The sequence below is a fragment of the Liolophura sinensis genome, chromosome 2, assembly GCF_032854445.1.
Source record: "Liolophura sinensis isolate JHLJ2023 chromosome 2, CUHK_Ljap_v2, whole genome shotgun sequence".
NCBI lineage: Eukaryota > Metazoa > Mollusca > Polyplacophora > Chitonida > Chitonidae > Liolophura > Liolophura sinensis.
This window is the reverse complement of record NC_088296.1, coordinates 15918482-15938580: the sequence shown is the minus strand read 5'-3', so window position 1 is coordinate 15938580 and position 20099 is coordinate 15918482. Positions and strand designations below refer to the sequence as shown.

At 40.7% G+C, this 20099-nt stretch overlaps 1 protein-coding gene across 1 annotated transcript in view; it reads right to left on the bottom strand.

The window, feature by feature from the left end:
- Positions 1 to 2526: 2526 nt before the first annotated feature.
- LOC135462527 (centrosomal protein of 78 kDa-like) overlaps positions 2527 to 20099 on the bottom strand; it is a 107755-nt gene continuing 90182 nt past the window's right edge. The window contains exons 8-15 of the mRNA XM_064739753.1: positions 19627 to 19740; positions 14200 to 14264; positions 13088 to 13207; positions 12753 to 12880; positions 11779 to 11986; positions 6022 to 6099; positions 3901 to 4049; positions 2527 to 3465 (exon numbers count right to left, since the gene is read on the bottom strand). Coding sequence (XP_064595823.1) covers positions 2553 to 3465; positions 3901 to 4049; positions 6022 to 6099; positions 11779 to 11986; positions 12753 to 12880; positions 13088 to 13207; positions 14200 to 14264; positions 19627 to 19740 — 1775 coding nt within the window. The 3' untranslated portion in view covers positions 2527 to 2552. The remainder of the gene's footprint in view (positions 3466 to 3900; positions 4050 to 6021; positions 6100 to 11778; positions 11987 to 12752; positions 12881 to 13087; positions 13208 to 14199; positions 14265 to 19626; positions 19741 to 20099) is intronic.

Sequence of the window (20099 nt, the reverse complement as noted above, 5' to 3'; positions counted from 1 at the left end):
TGTGCATTATTTGTAAGTCATTCCCCTTATGCTGGAATGTTAGTTTACAATCTAGAACACCTTTGAAGATGATGACCCTGGGGCTGATTCCACAGTGAGTTTTGACTTAAGTGAAAATCGGAAATTTAAAATTTTGACTAACCTCATTAAAGTTATGAATTTCAATATGAAAACATAATGAAAAACCCACCATTGTGAAGATGAATAACTTTCTGACTTCAAACATTTTTAACCGCTAAACCACTTTTTTCAGAGAAATTATTTTACTGTTCAAATTATTTCTCACCACCCTATAGTTCTCTCAGAATATTTCATAATATTGGTTGCACAGGCAGTGGAAAAGGTAGAATATGTAGGGCAAGTCAGAAATGTCCTTGAGGAATCCATGTTCAGGGGCACCTGTCATGTCTGAGTAAATATTTCATATGTGAAATGTAATACAGAAATATGTATTTTGAAATGACACACAACATAAAGCACTGCAGGCTTGATCAGGTTAAAAATACAAACAATAACCATAAAATAAGGATTGTTAAAAATTTCCAGCCTTTTTTCAGTCTTGTGAACAATAAACAAAGCTAATGTAGAAACTTTTGTAACTGAGGTTTGATTTCTCTAGTCAGTAGTCACACAGAGTGAAGAAAAACATACATGGTAATTAATAAAGTATTATGCAAACATACAATTCACATGTACTAGTATATAATAATACTGCTAATAATATAAATATACATGTTTTAAAAAAAGAATATAAGAAATATAAAGAATTTTAAAAGTATTTAAGCTACATTTACAATGTACTAGTTTGTGTATGTTGTAATCTGGAGGCCTCTAAGACATCTGTAGTTGGCTCTGACTTCGTAAAATTTTGTCAATTTGTCAAAAGATCACACCAAAAAGCATCATAATGATTTCCATCTTTTTTTTTGCACCATAAAAACTTGATACACACTGAGGAAACAAGTCTTTAACCTTTTCGCATATGAAGGAGTAATTTTCATTGCAATTCATGCACATTTTTAAAACTGCATTGGTTGGACTTTGATCGGTTTCAGGGCTTTGTAAAAAGTATACTTTTATCAATCTAAACAGAATAATACCTTCAAAATATGCTTGAATAAATACCTTGCAACATGCGAAAAGATTGACAAAAATACAGGTACACTGCTTAATGTCCTGTAACACACAGATAATCAGTGAGTGACTGTTTTACATTCCATCCGTTATTTGTTTAAACACATTAATTTCGTGTCTATTCAACCACATTTATATTTGCAGACACTCACAGCCTTATAATTATGCACCTATTTTCACAGCAACACTCTAAGAAAATACAGCTATCGTCAATACAGCTATCATCAATCATCAATACAGCTACCATCAATACAGCTATCATCAATCACCAATACAGCTATCATCAATACAGTTAGTCATTTTGAAAAGCACACCTGAAATATCCTAAACAGCACTTGTACAATTAAGACATACTCGTACATAAACAACCATAATCATAATAATAATAATAAAAATTTATCTTTGTCTTTCTACTAAATTTCAGGATATGTTTAATACATGTGCTACATGTTTCTAGAAATCCTCAGTCTAGAAATAAACGGCTTGGAAATGAATATACTCAAACAAACAAATATATGAACAAATGTTTTATGCAAATCAATTTTTCCATTAAACTTTGAGAGTACAGTAAATTATTAAAACTGAAAATATACATTTACATGATAAAAAACAAAACTGCTGGACATGAATGAAAATTTGCAGTGAAGTATGATCTTTGGTGTACTATGAAAACATGCGTATGCAGATGGGGCCATGAGGTCATCACAACTGCTCTTGGAATGGTTTGATATGATGTTTTAACTGCTATTCCTCAGGTCGTCAGAAAGCAGTTACATTCACCAATTCATGCAAAAAACACTACTCTCAAGGAATAACAACTGTACAGCTGTAGCCATTTATCACAAAGGATGTTGGTAAAAGCTGTGCAAAATATTTACCAAGCTTATTAGAGTCAACCACTTCGGTTTCACATTTGTCCTTTTGGTCCAGCTCTTAAATATACTGCATGAAATGTATACCTACCAAAACGTGCAGAAAGCGTGCAGAGTCTAGAGGAAACTCACAACCATCCACAGGTTGCTGCCATACCTTCCCACGTATGTCTGGAGAGGAAGCCAGCATAAGCTGGACTTTACTCACAGCGACCCCATTGGTGAAAAGCATCTGGGGCAATACGCCCCAATGGGGCCACGCAGGCCCCTGAAATTTTCAGGATGCTCTGAACATAAATTAACAAATGATTCTTATCACTGACATGTATTTGATTGGATATCAGATATGCCAAAACTTTCTCGAGATGAATGTGCTTGCAACAAACATGCCTGTAAGAGATTTGTTTTGTGTTTCTCTTGTCAAGAAGAGATTACCATATCGAACCAAACTGTGTCTTGAAATTAAATATATTTACCTCACTAGCAATCCTTAACTTTTCGAAAGAAAGACAGGTATTTTCTCCACTGGACTGGAATCTTTTTACATTAGAAATCATCATCATCACTGTTTTGAAGCGGAGGAGACGGAGATCCTAAAAGATCAATGTCTTGGATTACCTCCCCTCTCTCACTCAAATAGGACTCTTCAAAGCCGTCCATGCTGTAGTTTGCTTCGCTGTGCCCAGACTTCGGATCCGGGGTATCAACATTTCTGTCCTTAGCTTCTATTTCCTGCCCTGCCTCTCTTCTCACACCAGGGTTATTACTGCCAGCAGAGTTGTCGCCCTTCGTTCCACGGCCTCCGTCCATGGATTCAAGGTCTGCCACATCATGAATGTCCTCTCCTCTTACAGAGCCCAAAGGTAACTCCGGTTCTCTCAGGACTGGTGTTGTCTTTGCTCCATCATCACTTTTAACGCTTTTTTCACTCACCTCTTTTAGAGGTCCCCCTGCTTTGGATGGTTTAGTTTTGCCTCCACTCTGGGCCTCCGCCATTTTGGACTCCCAGTCCGTGTTCAAAACCTCTCTGGTGTCCTGTACCAGTTTCTCATACAAATCATCCACTTTCATCTCCCGTAGATTTCTCCCATAACTCTCTTCCACTCCCGACATGGCCGGATCTGGAAAATCCTCCATGCTGCTGGCAACATTTACTCTGTTACCAAGGCCACTGTTGCCATGGGGACCGAAAGTGATTGCCTGACCTTCTTCATAAGAGCCGTAGGAAGTGGACACTTGAGGAGCCGAATTTATATCTCCTGCAAACAGGTTCTGAGCTTTTGTCTTCACTGGATGGCTTGCTGAAGGATTAAGGATTGGCTTGTTCATGGCCTTGTTGCCATGGAGACTGGATTTAGAGTTGAACTTGCCCTCTGGCCTTTGACCAAATGATGTAGAGCCTTGGCCAAATGGCATGGAGCCCTGATCCAATCCTGCCATTGTGATGAGCTGACCCAAGCTGAGTGAACAAAAAAAAAAAGTTGAATAAAGTTTATGTCAGGAATACATGTAAATATGTGCTTCATTTTTGTTGTATTAGATACATGGTATAAAATGACCTCAAATTTCGCACCAAAAGTTGCATTTTCAGATGCATATAGTTTTCATAAAATACTACCATCATTTAGTGGTGAAACTTACATTTTCCAGTAGGCTACCATCTTACCCTCATAAGAAACTTCAAAATACGTTTTTAACACGAATACAACTTGCAGAATTACTCAAAATATGCAACCTGGTCATGTTTTACCACATCATTTTTTTTCTTCAAGGAGAGGGGAGGAACAGCAAAAAAGGAGAAACTACCGTTCCATTCAATTCACGACGGCAAAAAAAGAAAAAAAAATTGCTGACCTAAAAACCTAATTACTAGGACTTAAGCACAAAAGCTTACCCAGCATCGCGGAGCAGATCTAAGAAAGAATGGAACTGCCTGAAGGAAGCCTCTATACTCTCTAACACCAAATCCTCCTCCAGGATGCTGCCACGGTTTACTCTCAAATCCACAAGCTCATCCTTCAGCCGCTTGTTCTCTAGGCTGAGCTGAAAACACAATAGTCACATTCTTCATTACACTACACTGTACATACATGTACTGTAAATCTTCAACCTTTTCAACCTCTAAAGCACTTTTTTGCTAAGTGGAATTTATGCATGCAATTATAATGAAAATGACGCTCAAATGATCTGGCTTTGTCAGTAAGATGCACACTTCATAAAACTGTGCAATCTCCTTCTCTACACCCCATACTCCTCTCAGAAGGTTTCAAAATACTCCTTGCAGGTGCAGTTAAAGAGGTTGAAGAATTAACCTTTACAGTATTCTTCTTCAAGATTACATGTACTGTAAATCACGTAAAGTTTAGCCGAAAATGTTTGGCCATAAAGCTTCGCCCATTTGAGTTGCCGGAGGAGATGACAGTGGAGACTGATCAGTCCCCAGATGTGCCGTAATCCCCAGTGACGGTCTGGCTGCTGGCTCTCGCCACATGGGGTAAACTCCCCAGGCGTGAAATCTCCTGCCCAATCTAGACTAGCAGACAGAAGGTCATTTACATACAGCCACATACTCAGCAAAATGCCTCTACAGTAATTTGCGGGAGGCCACTTTTGACTTTGCTACTAAACCATTTCAGCAAAGCCATGTAGTGATGTATTTCAGTGGTTTACCCGACACATGTAGCCCATTTACAGAGAGTAGAATTAAACACAACTGCCAACACATCAGGTGGTCGTATCGGGTCTCTGCTGTGATTGACAGGCCTCCTTAACAATGTTGAAACTTCAAAGACTATACCCAGAGCTGTGTGGAAGGCTGGGATTAGACATGATATCAATACAACTCAGCTGTTTACATTTGCATACTCAATAGGTTATACATTCAGTCTGGTGCCTCTTCCCCTCAAATTTCCATGTAATGCATGCAATTGTTAGCACCTGCTTCCCGCCAAATTTCCTTATAATGCAAGCAATTGTTAGTTGGTAAGGTGTGACCACAAGTTCTGACAACAGCAAACTACATGAAAATGGGTTTTCTTACTCCAATAAGGGCAAACCTGTAAAGCTGAACCCAACTGCGGTAAGCCGGAGCAGTGAATCGTTGTATTTATATTTGTTAATTAGCTTTTAAAACACAATTGGGTATTTATCTACTTTAGACTGTACACACATTTATCACTCAGCACATCATACCTGGGAAGTGCATTCTGGCAGTAGCTGTGTAGCGATTCTTCTGGAGCTAACAGTTGCATATTCAGTGAAGCGCGAGCAGATTTATTGATCTTGTCCCAGGTATGTACAATCTTGTGAACAAGCAGTCCCTCACTGCCCCCCCCCCCCCACCCCCCACCACTTCCTTTTCTTGTGCCAAATTACCAAATCACAACTGGACACAAGGAATCATGGGATACACAATTTAAAATTATCGGCTAAACTCTACGTGATTTACGGTGGTATGTAAAAAGGCATTTTCAGAAGCAGATTAAGACCTTAAAATTATATTTTTGAGTGAGTGAGTGAGTGAGTGAGTGAGTGCTAGAGGTTTAATGTCGTGCTTAAAAATTTTTCAGTCATATGACAACAAAGAGTGCATGTAATGTGCTTCCTTGTTGCAGCACAGATTTCAAACACTCTTTAATCTAGTGCTGCTTCACTGAGATGACTTACCAAAGGCAAGTAAGCCGCCCCACCGCCGAGCCATTATACTAATACGGGTCAACCAGTCATTGCACTATCCCTTCATGCTTAACGCCAAGCGAGGAAGTTACAACTTCCTCTTTTAAGGTCTTAGGTGTGACTCGACCCAGGATTGACCCTGGATTTACCACCCTATGAAGCGGACGCTCTACCAACTGTACTATCTTGGCCGGTCAAACTTAATTCACATAAAACTCTTTCACTTCTCCTATAAGGTGGATGAATCGCTCAGAATCTAGCAAACATGCTCCATTTGACAAATGCTAAACTTCAGGTGAAATACTACCAGCACAAATACAAGTAAGATAGTCTGTCTTACCTCCACATTTTTCCTCTCCGCCTCTTTTCTGGCGTCAGTCTCTTCCTTCAGGAGGCGCCTCAGCTGCTCAAGCTCTACCTAAAACACACCAAAGCTGGCAGTTTTAGTGATCGTTTGCTCGTCAAACATAAAATAAAGTTGATGTCGCATAAATATACTTTTAAAAACAAGTTCATATAAATTTAAATTTATTCGTTAAATTGTTAAATTTATTCGTTAAATTGTTTTTTTTACATGGAACAAATATTTTTTTCAATGTCCCAAGAGGATATAAAAATAAAACTTGAAAACAATTTAATTTGTATTAAATGCTTATTGTGATCATCATTTCTCTCTTAGGAAAGCATGGCTGCCGAAGTTTCCCATATTCGTAGAACTGAATTGTCCAGACAAGAATATATTGGCCCTGTCCCCATACATGTTTAAAGGGGTGGAGAATATGGTAAAGGGCAACACCCAGTGTTTTCCACCATTTTCAACACATCACCAGTATTCTAAAAACGCCAAATGGACACTTAGGTCAAGGGCTATCCCAATCAACTTCGCTGTGTTTGATGAGATGGTGAAATCAAGAGTACGCAGAGCTAACTTCCGCACGTGTACAGTAGCTGCCGAATCACACCCATCGGCAACAAGAGCCCTGCTGTCAGTAAATACGTAAAGACTTTTATCATGAATTGTGATTTTACAACTTTCAAATGAAATAATTATACAACAATTACCGACTGAACAAGTTGTGCTTAGCTACAGTATGTTGTCAGCTGTTTTTTTTTTTGTATTATAGGTCATGAACTGACAAGACAAAATGACATCCGAGAGTATGTAAGATCTGTACATCGCTGTCCAAAACATTCCCGGATATAATCCCAAATAAACTTACATGTACCTGAAAATTTGTCAGCTGAGTTCAGCTAAACAAAAATTTATACAGGTCTATATCATCAAACGAAGGAGAAGTGTATAGGGCTCTGTTCATAAACCGTTTTCGATGCAGGCCTTGGAAAAAAAAACCCTCACTTCTGTATTCTTCTGGTTTGAATACTCCAATTTTTGGATAAGAATGGAATTGCATTCCAAAATTATACCCACTGTATTTGGACGAGTGGTAGTTTCACCATTACTGCCCAGAAACCTAACTGAAGATGTTTGGCTTCAAGCTCTGGCAGAGATTCTCCAAACACTGCCCCAGCTGGACTCTTTGTCACTGAAACTTGGATAGAGGGAGCCTTCGATCAAGAGACATGGAACAACTATAACAAAAACGGACCAAGAACTACCAACCATTTGGAGGGCTTACGTCGAAAGCTAAATCTCATGGTGAAGAAAGCCCATCTAAACATTTCTGAGTTCATCACCATTATCAAGACCGAACTAACTGCAAATGAACTGAAGGCTTTGCAACTTGAAGGCGGGGCAGCTCCTCCTCTCAAGAGACGCAAATATAGAAAACTGGATGCCAGATTGACAGACCTTAAAATGAAATTTGAGCAACAACTGATCGATGTAATGTGATATGCTGATTCGACATCACACTTTCTTGCTATATAAATGTGTCATCAGTATCATCAGTATCATCAGTATCATCTGTTGAACATCATTTTATTATTCGTATATATTCCTTCACAGTGTCTAAAATCTTGCTTATTTAAAAAAATAAATAAATGACACGCTGAAATTTATTAAATTTGTTTGAGTTTTGCACATAGTATACATATATGACATAGTAGGTACAGGTATGTCTGTCAATCTCCAGCCTTTGTAGACCTACTCCCCCCACTCAGTAACTGTATGCGGCAATAATCGAAGTTAATCATACCAGCTTATAGCACACCAGGGGTCGTAAGCATTAGTGGAATAAACCATTGTAAATGCTACTGTTTTATTGAATCCGTTAATCTCTCACTATCCTGGGGTTTTGGGATTGTGTAGTTCAAAGACTGAACACTGTAGAATGAAGTACTGTGTTAAACCCCTTGATGTTAAATCTGCTGTCAGTATTACCCTAATCCCTCACTATAATATATTTATGAAAAACTTCTACCGGTGGTCGCACGGACGAACTGCAAGTGATGCAAAATATGTATGTTTTTATTTATTTGATTGGAGTTTTATGCCGTTCTCAAGAATATTTCACCTATACGGCGGCGGCCAGCATTATGGTGGGAGAAAACCGGGCAGAGCCCGGAGGAAACCCACAACCATCCACAGGTTGCTGGCAGACCTGATGCAAAATAAGCAAACTACATGTAGCAGGTGTCAAACTTCATGGCGCATCCGTCAACAAAACGCTGGACTATCAAATAGTCATGTACGTTGTTGTTGCAATACGAGGCTTTCCCAGCCATTTTACTAATGGATATTGTGGCTGCCCAAATCAGCACTTAACATTTTCTCCCAGGTAATCTTCCCTGTTTATCTACATAGGTACAAACGTTTTATATTCGGCTGAAAGTTGTTTATATATGAAATAACTTTTATACGCATGCACATGTGCCGTGGACGCGTTAATAATAGCAGATCTCTTGCCAAGACTGCTTCCAAAGCGTTCTAAAAGATGGTGGGTTTCAACAGCTGGCTTTTCTTGAAGTTGTTTTCTGCAACTGAAGAAAACTGTGGATGACAAAATGGTGGGTGGTAACGCTCCCTAACAAGTGAAAAAAACAGCCCACATTCTATCTGCGCAGTTCATATGCCCACTCCCTCCCACCGCTGAACAGCCCACATGCTATCTGCGCAGTTCATATCCCCACGCCTTCCCACCGTTGAACAGCCCACATGCTATCTGCGCAGTTCATATCCCCACTCTTTCCCAACGCTGAACAGCCCACATGCTATCTGCGCAGTTCATATCCCCACTCCTTCCCACTGCTGAAGAGCCAACATGCTATCCGTGCAGTTCATATCCCCACTCCTTCCCACCGTTGAACAGCCCACATGCTATCTGCGCAGTTCATATCCCCACTCCTTCCCACCGTTGAACAGCCCACATGCTATCTGCGCAGTTCATATCCCCATTCCTTCTCAGTGCTGAACAGCCCACATGCTATCTGCGCAGTTCATATCCCCACTCCTTCCCACTGCTGAACAGCCCACATGCTATCTGCGCAGTTCATATCCCCATTCCTTCCCACTGCTGAATAGCCCACATGCTATCTGCGCAGTTCATATCCCCACTCCTTCCCACCGCTGAACAGCCCACATGCTATCTGCTCACTTCATATCTCCACTCCCACCCACTGCTGAATAGCCCACATGCTATCTGCGCAGTTCATATCCCCACTCCTTCCCACCGCTGAACAGCCCACATGCTATCTGCGCAGTTCATATCCCCACTCCTTCCCACCGCTGATCAGCCCACATGCTATCTGCTCACTTCATATCTCCACTCCCACCCACTGCTGAATAGCCCACATGCTATCTGCGCAGTTCATATCCCCACTCCTTCCCACCGCTGAACAGTCCACATGCTATCTGCGCAGTTCATATCCCCATTCCTTCCCACCGCTGATCAGCCCACATGCTATCTGCTCACTTCATATCTCCACTCCCACCCACCGCTGATCAGCCCACATGCTATCTGCGCAGTTCATATCCCCACTCTTTCCCAACGCTGAACAGCCCACATGCTATCCGTGCAGTTCATATCCCCACTCCTTCCCACCGTTGAACAGCCCACATGCTATCTGCGCAGTTCATATCCCCACTCCTTCCCACCGTTGAACAGCCCACATGCTATCTGCGCAGTTCATATCCCCATTCCTTCTCAGTGCTGAACAGCCCACATGCTATCTGCGCAGTTCATATCCCCACTCCTTCCCACTGCTGAACAGCCCACATGCTATCTGCGCAGTTCATATCCCCATTCCTTCCCACTGCTGAATAGCCCACATGCTATCTGCGCAGTTCATATCCCCACTCCTTCCCACCGCTGAACAGCCCACATGCTATCTGCTCACTTCATATCTCCACTCCCACCCACCGCTGAACAGCCCACATGCTATCTGCGCAGTTCATATCCCCACTCCTTCCCACTGTTGAACAGCCCACATGCTATCTGCGCAGTTCATATCCCCACTCCTTCCCACTGTTGAACGGCCCACATGCTATCTGCACAGTTCATATCCCCACTCCCACCCACCGCTGAACAGCCCACATGCTATCTGCGAAGTTCATTTCCCCACTCCCACCCACCGCTGAACAGCCCACATGCTATCTGCACACTTCGTATCCCCACTCCCACCCACTGCTGAACAGTCCACATGCTATCTGCGCAGTTCATATCCCCATTCCTTCCCACCGCTGATCAGCCCACATGCTATCTGCACACTTCGTATCCCCACTCCCACCCACCGCTGAACAGCCCACATGCCATCTGCGTGCTTTGTATCCTCAATCCCACCCACCACTAAACAGCCCACATGCCATCTGCACACTTCGTATCCCCACTCCCACCCACTGCTGAACAGCCCACATGCTATCTGCGCAGTTCATTTCCCCACTCCTACCCACCGCTGAACAGCCCACATGCTATCTGCACACTTCGTATCCCCACTCTCACCCACTGCTGAACAGTCCACATGCTATCTGCGCAGTTCATATCCCCATTCCTTCCCACCGCTGATCAGCCCACAGGCTATCTGCACACTTCGTATCCCCACTCAAACCCACCGCTGAACAGCCCACATGCCATCTGCGTGCTTTGTATCCTCAATCCCACCCACCACTAAACAGCCCACATGCCATCTGCACACTTCGTATCCCCACTCCCACCCACTGCTGAACAGCCCACATGCTATCTGCACACTTCGCATCCCCTCTCCCTTCCACCGCTGAACAGACCACATGGCATCTGCACACTTCATATCCCCACTCCCTCCCACTGCTGAACAGCCCACATGCTATCTGCGCACTTCGTATTCCCACCGCTGATCAGCCCACATGCCATCTGCCCACTTCGTATCCCCACTCCCTCCCACCGCTGAACAGTTTTGCGCCTCATACTTTCTCATACAGGAATGTACAGTTACTCAGCCTTTCTCCACATCTTAAATGATAGTTGTGACATCACCCTATTGTTAAACTGAAGTTTCTTCTTGAGGAAACTACAGACAGTGTACATTCTTATTCTAGAAAGTACAGCATGACGGAGAACTTAGTGTACAGGGACACCAAAATGAGCTTTATATGATGAAATAATGCACAGTGCTATGTGGCATGGATCTTATAAAGCTGTCTCTCATGGCGCCACCCCAATCATGCAACTGACACCCATGTAAACCATTACAACTTTGCCAAAGCACGTTCTACAGGGATGCCTGCTCAATTAGTGCATTTATTCAAAGATCCAAACATGCACGCAAATATCTGACATAATTTACTTCGGCTTGCACGTATAAAGCAACCAGTTATATAAAGGGCGGTAATAACGTTTCCAGCCTTGCCTATATATATATATATATATGTATATATATATTCCAAATTCACTGCATAAAATGGGACAATTTCTGTCAGATATTTACTCCACTTATCATTTGAGTGGTGTAGAAAGTCACCCAGGTACATGAATATTGTTTATCAGCCACTACCATTTCAGACGGAGAAAGCACTTGTAACAGTTCTTTTTCCAAAAGTATGACAGAAGTGTGGACAGCCCCAGCATTTACTTCCTCTTGAAGACATATTTACATGATCAGAAAGTCTTGAAAAGAATGAAAATCATAAAAACACCAATACCGCATGAAATAAAAAGGTGCTCACCCTGACACCACGAATCTGTTTGATTTCCCCGTTTATCTGACTCTCCTCCAGATCCAACTTTCCCAGCTCCCCAAACGTGTCCCCCTCATTGCTGTCTTCATGACCCACGATGACTGACAGCTCCGGGTTAGAGGCGTGGTGAGGAATCATCCCGTTAGACGGGTCGTACATCGACGGACTTCGCGGATCCAACTCGGGTGGGAAACCTCTGAAATGAGATTGGACTGTCAACATGTGAAGAAAACTTATTTATTTATTTATTTGTTTATTTTTTATAGTTGAAGTAAATGTAACTCACCCTGCAATCAGGTTGGGAGTGGCTCTTAAAAATGTCCATAGATTCTGACTACATCGGTTATTTGACTTGATTTGAATTCAATGTTTAAAGAGTGTTTCACTTGTGATGGCAGTAAGATTATCTGGATGAAGGGAAACAGACTGGCCCCCAGATTCACAAAAGAGGCGGCAAACATCTCATACCAACTCAGACTGTGTGGAAGTAACTGGATGGGGGTAATTTTACATCATTTTCCACAAAGTAATTTCACAGGTTGAATAACCAACAGACAGAACCTTCAGAACAAGTCAATGGCTTGTTACGCACAGCCAACAACGTTTTAATGAGGGTCTAGTGGTTGTATAATCACCCTTCTCTCAGTCCATGCCTGGGAAGCTTACTCCATGTGGCAAGGGCCAGCAGCCAGACCATCACTGAGAATTACGGCACATCTGGGGAGCGATCAACCTCCCTTGTCAACTCCTCCAGTAACTCAAATCGGCTAAACTTTACGGCCAGAAATTTGCAACTAAACTTTATGGCCAGAAATTTGCGGCTAAACTCTACTTGATTTATGGTATGACTTTTTGAAATATGAATTTTTGTTAAAGTGGCCTTTATGTTTCCTAGACAAATTTTCAAGGTCAATGTTCCCCATAGATCGTTATGAAAACTCCGAAACACCGAATTGTCTTGCCTGTGTCTATTGGCTCTGGCTGCAGTTCTCCACGGTAACCCTGATGCTGGTTTGACAGTTATGTTACGAGTCGTCCCATTGGCTGACCCAGCAGACTTTGTTCTCCTCCTAGCTGTTGAGAGTGGCACCTGAAACAGGGGACATAACTCCACTTAAAGAACTGATACAAACTTTCTTTCACAGACATGTATTCAATATGCACAAACACATATACCTGTAAACAGTTATCTTTAATAAATGATTAATAACAGAAGAATAAAACCCCAAATCATTTTTTGAAGAAAGAAACAAATTAACTTACACAGCTTCTTGCTGGAGCAAATAAACAAACATACCCTTATCGTTGTTTTCCTTCCGAAACTGATATTGAGAGTCTTTGTCCTCCGTTTACGCACTGCAGATTTAGGGTTGGCCTTGTTTGTCTCACCAGATTCTTCGGCTTTTATCCATTTGTACTAAATAAAGTACATACAAATTTGTACTATTTGAAGTGTTTCCAAAATTACATTTGTGCTATTTGAAGTCATTCCAAAATGACATTTTTACTGAGTACATACAAAATTATATTTGTACTTTATGAAGTATATACAAATTCTATACTTTACGAAAGATATACGAAACTATACGTTAAACTTCTGTACTGTACGAAATGTCTAGTACACATATTACACAGACGTTCTTCACACCATAAGACTTATATACACAAGGTAACACTACATTAAACTTTATGTGGTGTACGTGAATATGAAGTACATGCAGACAAAAACAATGAAATCATTTATTTGATTTATTTTATTTATTTGATTAATGTTTTACGCCATACTAAAGAATATTTCACTTATATGCAGGCTGTTGACAAACCTTCCCACGTACGGAAGAGGAAGCCAGCATGAGCTGGATTTGAACTCACAGTGATCGCATTGGTGAGAGGCTCCTGGGTCGTTGCACTACGCTAGCACGCTTACCAACTGAGCCACAGTGGCCCCCACAATGAAATTATATTCAATATAAACATGAACAAAATTACATTTATACTGAAGTAAGTATTCACTTGAAGTAAGTAATCACTAAATTTCACTTGTACTGTATGAAAGGTATACAAAAGTGATATGAATGTGTTTCGTGAACTGATTCTAGACTTTTCATTTGATTTCTCTTCATCTAACTGGCTTATCTTTGGTAAATAGTAAATATCAAACTAATAGTGGCTAAGACCCTTTGTTTTTTGGGGTTTTTTGTCATTTTTTCATTTATATATTTTTCTTACATTAACCCATATTTTGAGTAACACAACACAAAAACCTTCCTCCAGTGTAACATTCTAGTCTCAACTGGTCAGTTTGCAAGTTTGTTTTCTCTCATAGTAATACCTTATTAAAGGTACAGTTTTGAAGTAAAAATGAAAATAAAATATTTATTCATCTGCTGTTGGTACAGAATTATATACCTCCGTGTCCTGACCATTGCAGTTCAACATTAACTGTTCCATAATGCTGTGTAGAACATCTCTGTCTGGAAAATACAATTTAAACAGAAGACATGTTAAGATACAAGAAAAAGAAAAAAAAAGACATGTTAAAATATAAAAGCAACTTAAATGCATATGTAAATAATCCACAACATGCTCAAATGCTGCAGCTTCAAATTATACATTTATTTGGTTGGTATTTTATGCTGTACTCAAGAATATTTCAGTTATACGACGGCGACCAGCATCATGGTGGGAGGAAACGGGGCAGAGCTTGAGGGAAACCCATGACCGTCCACAGGTTGTTGGCAGACCTTCCCACGTACGGCCGGAGAGGAAGCCAGCATGAGCTGGAGATGAACTCACAGTGACCGCATTGGTGAGAGGTTCCTGGGTCATTACGCTGCGCTAGCGCGCTAACCAACTGATCCTGTAGTTTCAAGTCAAGGGATTTGTCAGGCAGCGGGTGAATGACTGCGTATTTCCCTGGGCACTCCGATTTGCTCCACCAGTATCAAACGGACAACTGAATGCCACTGAAAAAATATTCTTAATTACAGAATGTGATGAAGAGATTTATCATAAAATGTCCCAAAAACGTCCCTGCTATTATTCAAAGCGGCAAATTATGTCAAAGAACACCTCAACATTTCCTTTACTTCTCTGTCCTACACACTTCAGTTCCAACTCAAGACAAGCACAATCAGTCTGGCTGATTTCTCTCAACTCTACAATCCACATACCCTAAACGACCTAAAGATTCAACCAAAAAAAAAAAAGAGCATTTATGGAGGCAAGTAAATGTTATGAGATATTACTTCTGGTGCTGAAATTTACATTTACCCACTAGGAAACCTTCCGAACACCTCTGAAAGCGCCTTTCTAACATCAATAGAGCTCCTAGAACTGGAAAAAATGGACAACTTAGTCATGGACGAAATACCAGGTCAGGTACATGAATCTGGGTTGGCTGTGCAGAACTGAGCTACTGTAGCTAACAAGTTTCCCCATTGGTAATATTTTCAAATAACAAATCTTCCTTCAGAATAGAACCTTTATTAAGACATTTCTACACGGTAAAGATCTAACAAAAGACAACTCATGATCTGTGCAACTCCTGAACTACATGTATGACAAAGGACACTTTTCCTAGTTCAATATGTTCATATGTACACCCACATGGTTACAATACATATACATATTCATTAATACAACATAATGAATATTCATATTCTTTCTAAAAAGACTTGTCCAACCTGGGGAGTTGCCATGAAACTAGTACTGTATATATGTACATACATGGAAAGGTCTGTCAGCAACCAGCAGATGGTCACAGGTTTTCCTTGGGTTCTGTTAAGTTTACCACCCCCTCCCCACCCCCCCACCCCCCCCACCACCACCACCATATGTGTATAGTAAAGTGTGAACTCTCTCCTGTGGTGTCATTGTATATCAAATGGAATCAAATAAGCTAATAAATCAAAAAATCTTCATTTAACTACATAAAAATGCTTCACAAATTTGGAGTGTCAGCTTATCTGCCATTGTCAGGTAGCTGTCACTTTTCCTTGGAGGTTTTTCTGTTTTCACTGAATTTATTCATTTACTCAATTGATTGGTGTGCTATGCTGTACTCAAGAAAATTTCACTGATACGATGGCGGCCAGCATTATGGTGTGAGGAAAGCGGGGAGAGGCCCGGGAAACCCACGACCATCCACAGGTTACTGGCAGGCCTTCCCACGTAGAAGAGGAAACCAGCATGAGCTGAACTTAAATGTTTTCATTGATACATGCCTGTATATTTATTTCCAGTGAGTCAGATCCACTTTATTTGACTTTGATTCACTTTTTACTGGAAATACTCACTACTGTAATTATTCAATTTTTTCGCATGTTTTGCAATTTGTGTATTCGAGTATATTCCGAAGGCATTATTCTGAGTAATCTGATACAATTATACTTTTTGTGAACCTCTGAAACTGGCCAATTTATCCAATGTAGGTTTGTCTCCAAAATCAAATTAAAAACATGCATAACTTGCGCTGAAAGTTGCTCTTTCATATGTGAAAAGGTTGAGGAATTAGCTAGGGTGAATGTGTTCTATTATTCAAGGATAATTATTTAAATCAAAAAAGAAATAATAATAATAAATAAATAGAAGTCTGAATATGATTAAAATGTAAATTGTATGACTTACCAGTTTATCTGAAATGGCCACACACCTGCGTTATCTAACTATACTGGCAGTTGACTACACAGCTACTCTAACTCTAACACTCACATGTACCTCATTTGAAATGATGAATTACTTTGTCATGGGTCAGTGAAGTTGAAAGGCCCTGACTTTGAGTAGGTCGAGATCAGTGGTCAGGTAGCTCACCATTTATCATTTTTGTTAGTCTGGAATGTCTTTCAGTATGTCTACAACATTCTTTACCATCATTTCTCAAATTATTTTCATGCTTAAAAGAATGCATTATGTTAAAAAGTTTCTGTTTTGTATGGAGGTGGGATTTAGGATGTGAAAATGAGATACATGTAGCCAGGAAGCACTTCTTGGGTTGGGGAGGTGTCCCACAAAATGTGATAGTTAGGAAGCACTTCTTGGGTTGGGGAGGTGTCCCACAAAATGTGATAGCTAGGAAGCACTTCTTGGGTTGGGGAGGTGTCCCACAAAATGTGATAGCTAGGAAGCACTTCTTGGGTTGGGGAGGTGACCCACAAAATGTGATAGCTAGGAAGCACTTCTTGGGTTGGGGAGGTGTCCCACAAAATGTGATAGCCAGGAAGCACTTCTTGGGTTGGGGAGGTGTCTCACAAAATGTGATAGCTAGGAAGCACTTCTTGGGTTGGGGAGGTGTCCCACAAAATGTGATAGCTAGGAAGCACTTCTTGGGTTGGGGAGGTGTCCCACAAAATGTGATAGCCAGGAAGCACTTCCTGGGTTGGGGAGGTGTCCCACAATACGGTCAGGCTGGTTAGGATAGTTCCATCTTTCAAATCAAATCAAATTATCAGAATGCATAAAATAATCTGTATTACTACACACCTTGCACGTCTGCCTATCTTTTAACTCAATGGTGGTCGTGACACATGTATTTCCTACTGTGAGTCACTATTTACAGAATTGTTCATATTACATATTGGCATTAGCAACGCGACGTTGCCGTAGTGTCATGCATGAGACTCTGTCTTTTCTGCCTGTACAAACTCCCGCCTCATTCATAAAAATATCAAAGTTAGTATCTTAAATTTTTGTGCCAAAATTTCCATTTTCAGCGACTAAATTTTGTGACCTAGTTTTTGATACATGGTGTACAATAAATAAGTGTGAACTCGCTGAGCCAGTATTCAATAACTCAGTAACCTATAACTATAAAATGTAGCAGTCAAAAAATGTCAAGCAGACATTAAAAACATCTACCCTAATTCCTCTAATTTTTGGAACACCTGGTCATCTCTTCTTAGCCAATATACACGTAATTGTTGCTGGAATATTTGATTTCTCTCTTTTTTTTCACATGGTTACTCCATCTAATGAACAACACATCCACATCTTCACTTTTCAAAACAACTGCGAAAGCAACGTAATTCTTTGTTTTCAGCACCGCTAATATCTGTCCTAAAAACTGGAAGAAATCTAGTAGGCTGGGTGTTACCAAATTGATCCCCTTAATTCTTAATGAGCTTCTGATACAAATGACTTACTTTCTGTCAGTGTTAGTTTGTTTAACATCCCTACCTTTTTCATCAATGAAAAAAAAAGCCTTAATTTTCCTACTGACCTTCCATATGTTTTTCTGATAGGGTCATGTTACACTCAACAAAATGTTTTTTAAAGGTGGCCCCCATGAATTATTACAACCACACAGTGCTGACTTGACAAATACAAGTGGGGCTATTTCTCACTCCACATGAATACCTTCCAACAAAGCTTGTCAGAAAGGCCTTTCACTGAAGTCAACCAGCCATTTAATTGACATAGGTAGCATACTCACAATTCAAGGGAGACAACCCTCATTCATTTTTTTTTTTTGTAACTGACAGCAAATTACATGTAAGCACTGACAATTTGAGAAAGCAATTACTTGTTCCCTTGTTGCCAAATACATCTTTTTGACACTACAAAAATCTGAAAAAATAGGATGAAGATCTTTGTTTTTATAATCTTTTCTGCATAAAACCCGACTTACGTTTACTTATTTATTTCACTGGTGCTTAGCATAATCCTACAAAAATGTTCCTTTATTTGACGGCAGCCTGCACATTCAGGGTGCAGTGTAAACCCTCGGCAAGATTTGTTTTCCCAGGTGTGACATACTATTTTTCACCTAAAGCCAGGGACGCACCAGGGCGATTTTTTCGTTTGTAGGGACGACATTCCCAGCATAGTTACAGACCCACCAGGTGGAGTTTTTCGCTTGTAGGGACGAACCTAATCACGATGATGATATTCCCAGCATAGTTACAGACACACCAGGTGGATTTTTTCGCTTGTAGGGATGAACTTAATCACGCTGATGACATTCCCAGCATAGTTACAGACCCACCAGGTGGAGTTTTTCGCTTGTAGGGACGCTGATGACATTCCCAGCATAGTTACAGACCCACCAGGTGGAGTTTTTCGCTTGTAGGGGCGAACCTAATCACACTGATGACATTCCCAGCATAGTTACAGACCCACCAGGTGGAGTTTTTCGCTTGTAGGGACGCTGATGACATTCCCAGCATAGTTACAGACCCACCAGGTGGAGTTTTTCGCTTGTAGGGACGAACCTAATCATGATGATGACATTCCCAGCATAGTTACAGACCCACCAGGTGGATTTTTTCGCTTGTAGGGACGAACTTAATTACGCTGATGACATTCCCAGCATAGTTACAGACCCACCAGGTGGAATTTTTCGCTTGTAGGGACGAACTTAAGTACGCTGATGATATTCTCAGCATAGTTACAGACCCACCAGGTGGATTTTTTCGCTTGTAGGGACGAACTTATTCACGCTGATGATATTCTCGGCACAATTACAGACACACCAAGTCGATTTTTCCATTGATCATGGTCAGCTGGTTATGCTATATGACCTAGTAAACCAAGTGACACGAACAGTTCACAGTTCAACACAATTCCGTGTTGTTTGGTTGGTCAGCTTGATCATACCGATCGCCAAAACTCTCTGGAGTGAACACACTATGCGCACACAGTGAAATCGCAGGCGTAGTTCTTCACCAATATCTAACATGTTTGATGCAAGCGAATATCAGGCATTCAAGATCGTTTCTGTTATACACCATCGTTAATTTTTAGGTTGTAATCTGTTTTTTATGCTGTACTCTGACATGTAAAAAAAAAAAGATACATTCAGCGCATAAAACAAAAATTTAAAAGATCAAACCGTCCTACCTATAAGTGGATTCCTCCTAACATCTAATACCACGACTGTTGTGTTGTATTTCAACACTTCCAGGAGAGTTCTTGCCCCTGACGATGAAATCCCGCATGACTGAAGATCTAGAGCTGAAAACAAAGCAGTTACAATTTTTATTATAAAAATTATCAGCAAAAATATGAAGCTGTGAAGATTTCAGGGGATTTTGTCACAATAAAAGTCCAAGAACTATTTTTATGGCGTAGGTTTGAAAAGCTATTTATGCTGAAGTCCACATCACACTAACGTACAGAATGTACACTGAAAACTTACTTACACAAATTTCCGCTCCATAACATACCTCAATCTTAAAAATGTTCATATCTTGGGCCTCTTTCTCGATTTCTAGTAAGGCTTAACACCACAGAGCACTTTATAAGGCTAGGAAACTTATAGTACCAATTAGGGCAGTAAAACAAAAAACAAATATTTCTGTCCTGTTTTTTTT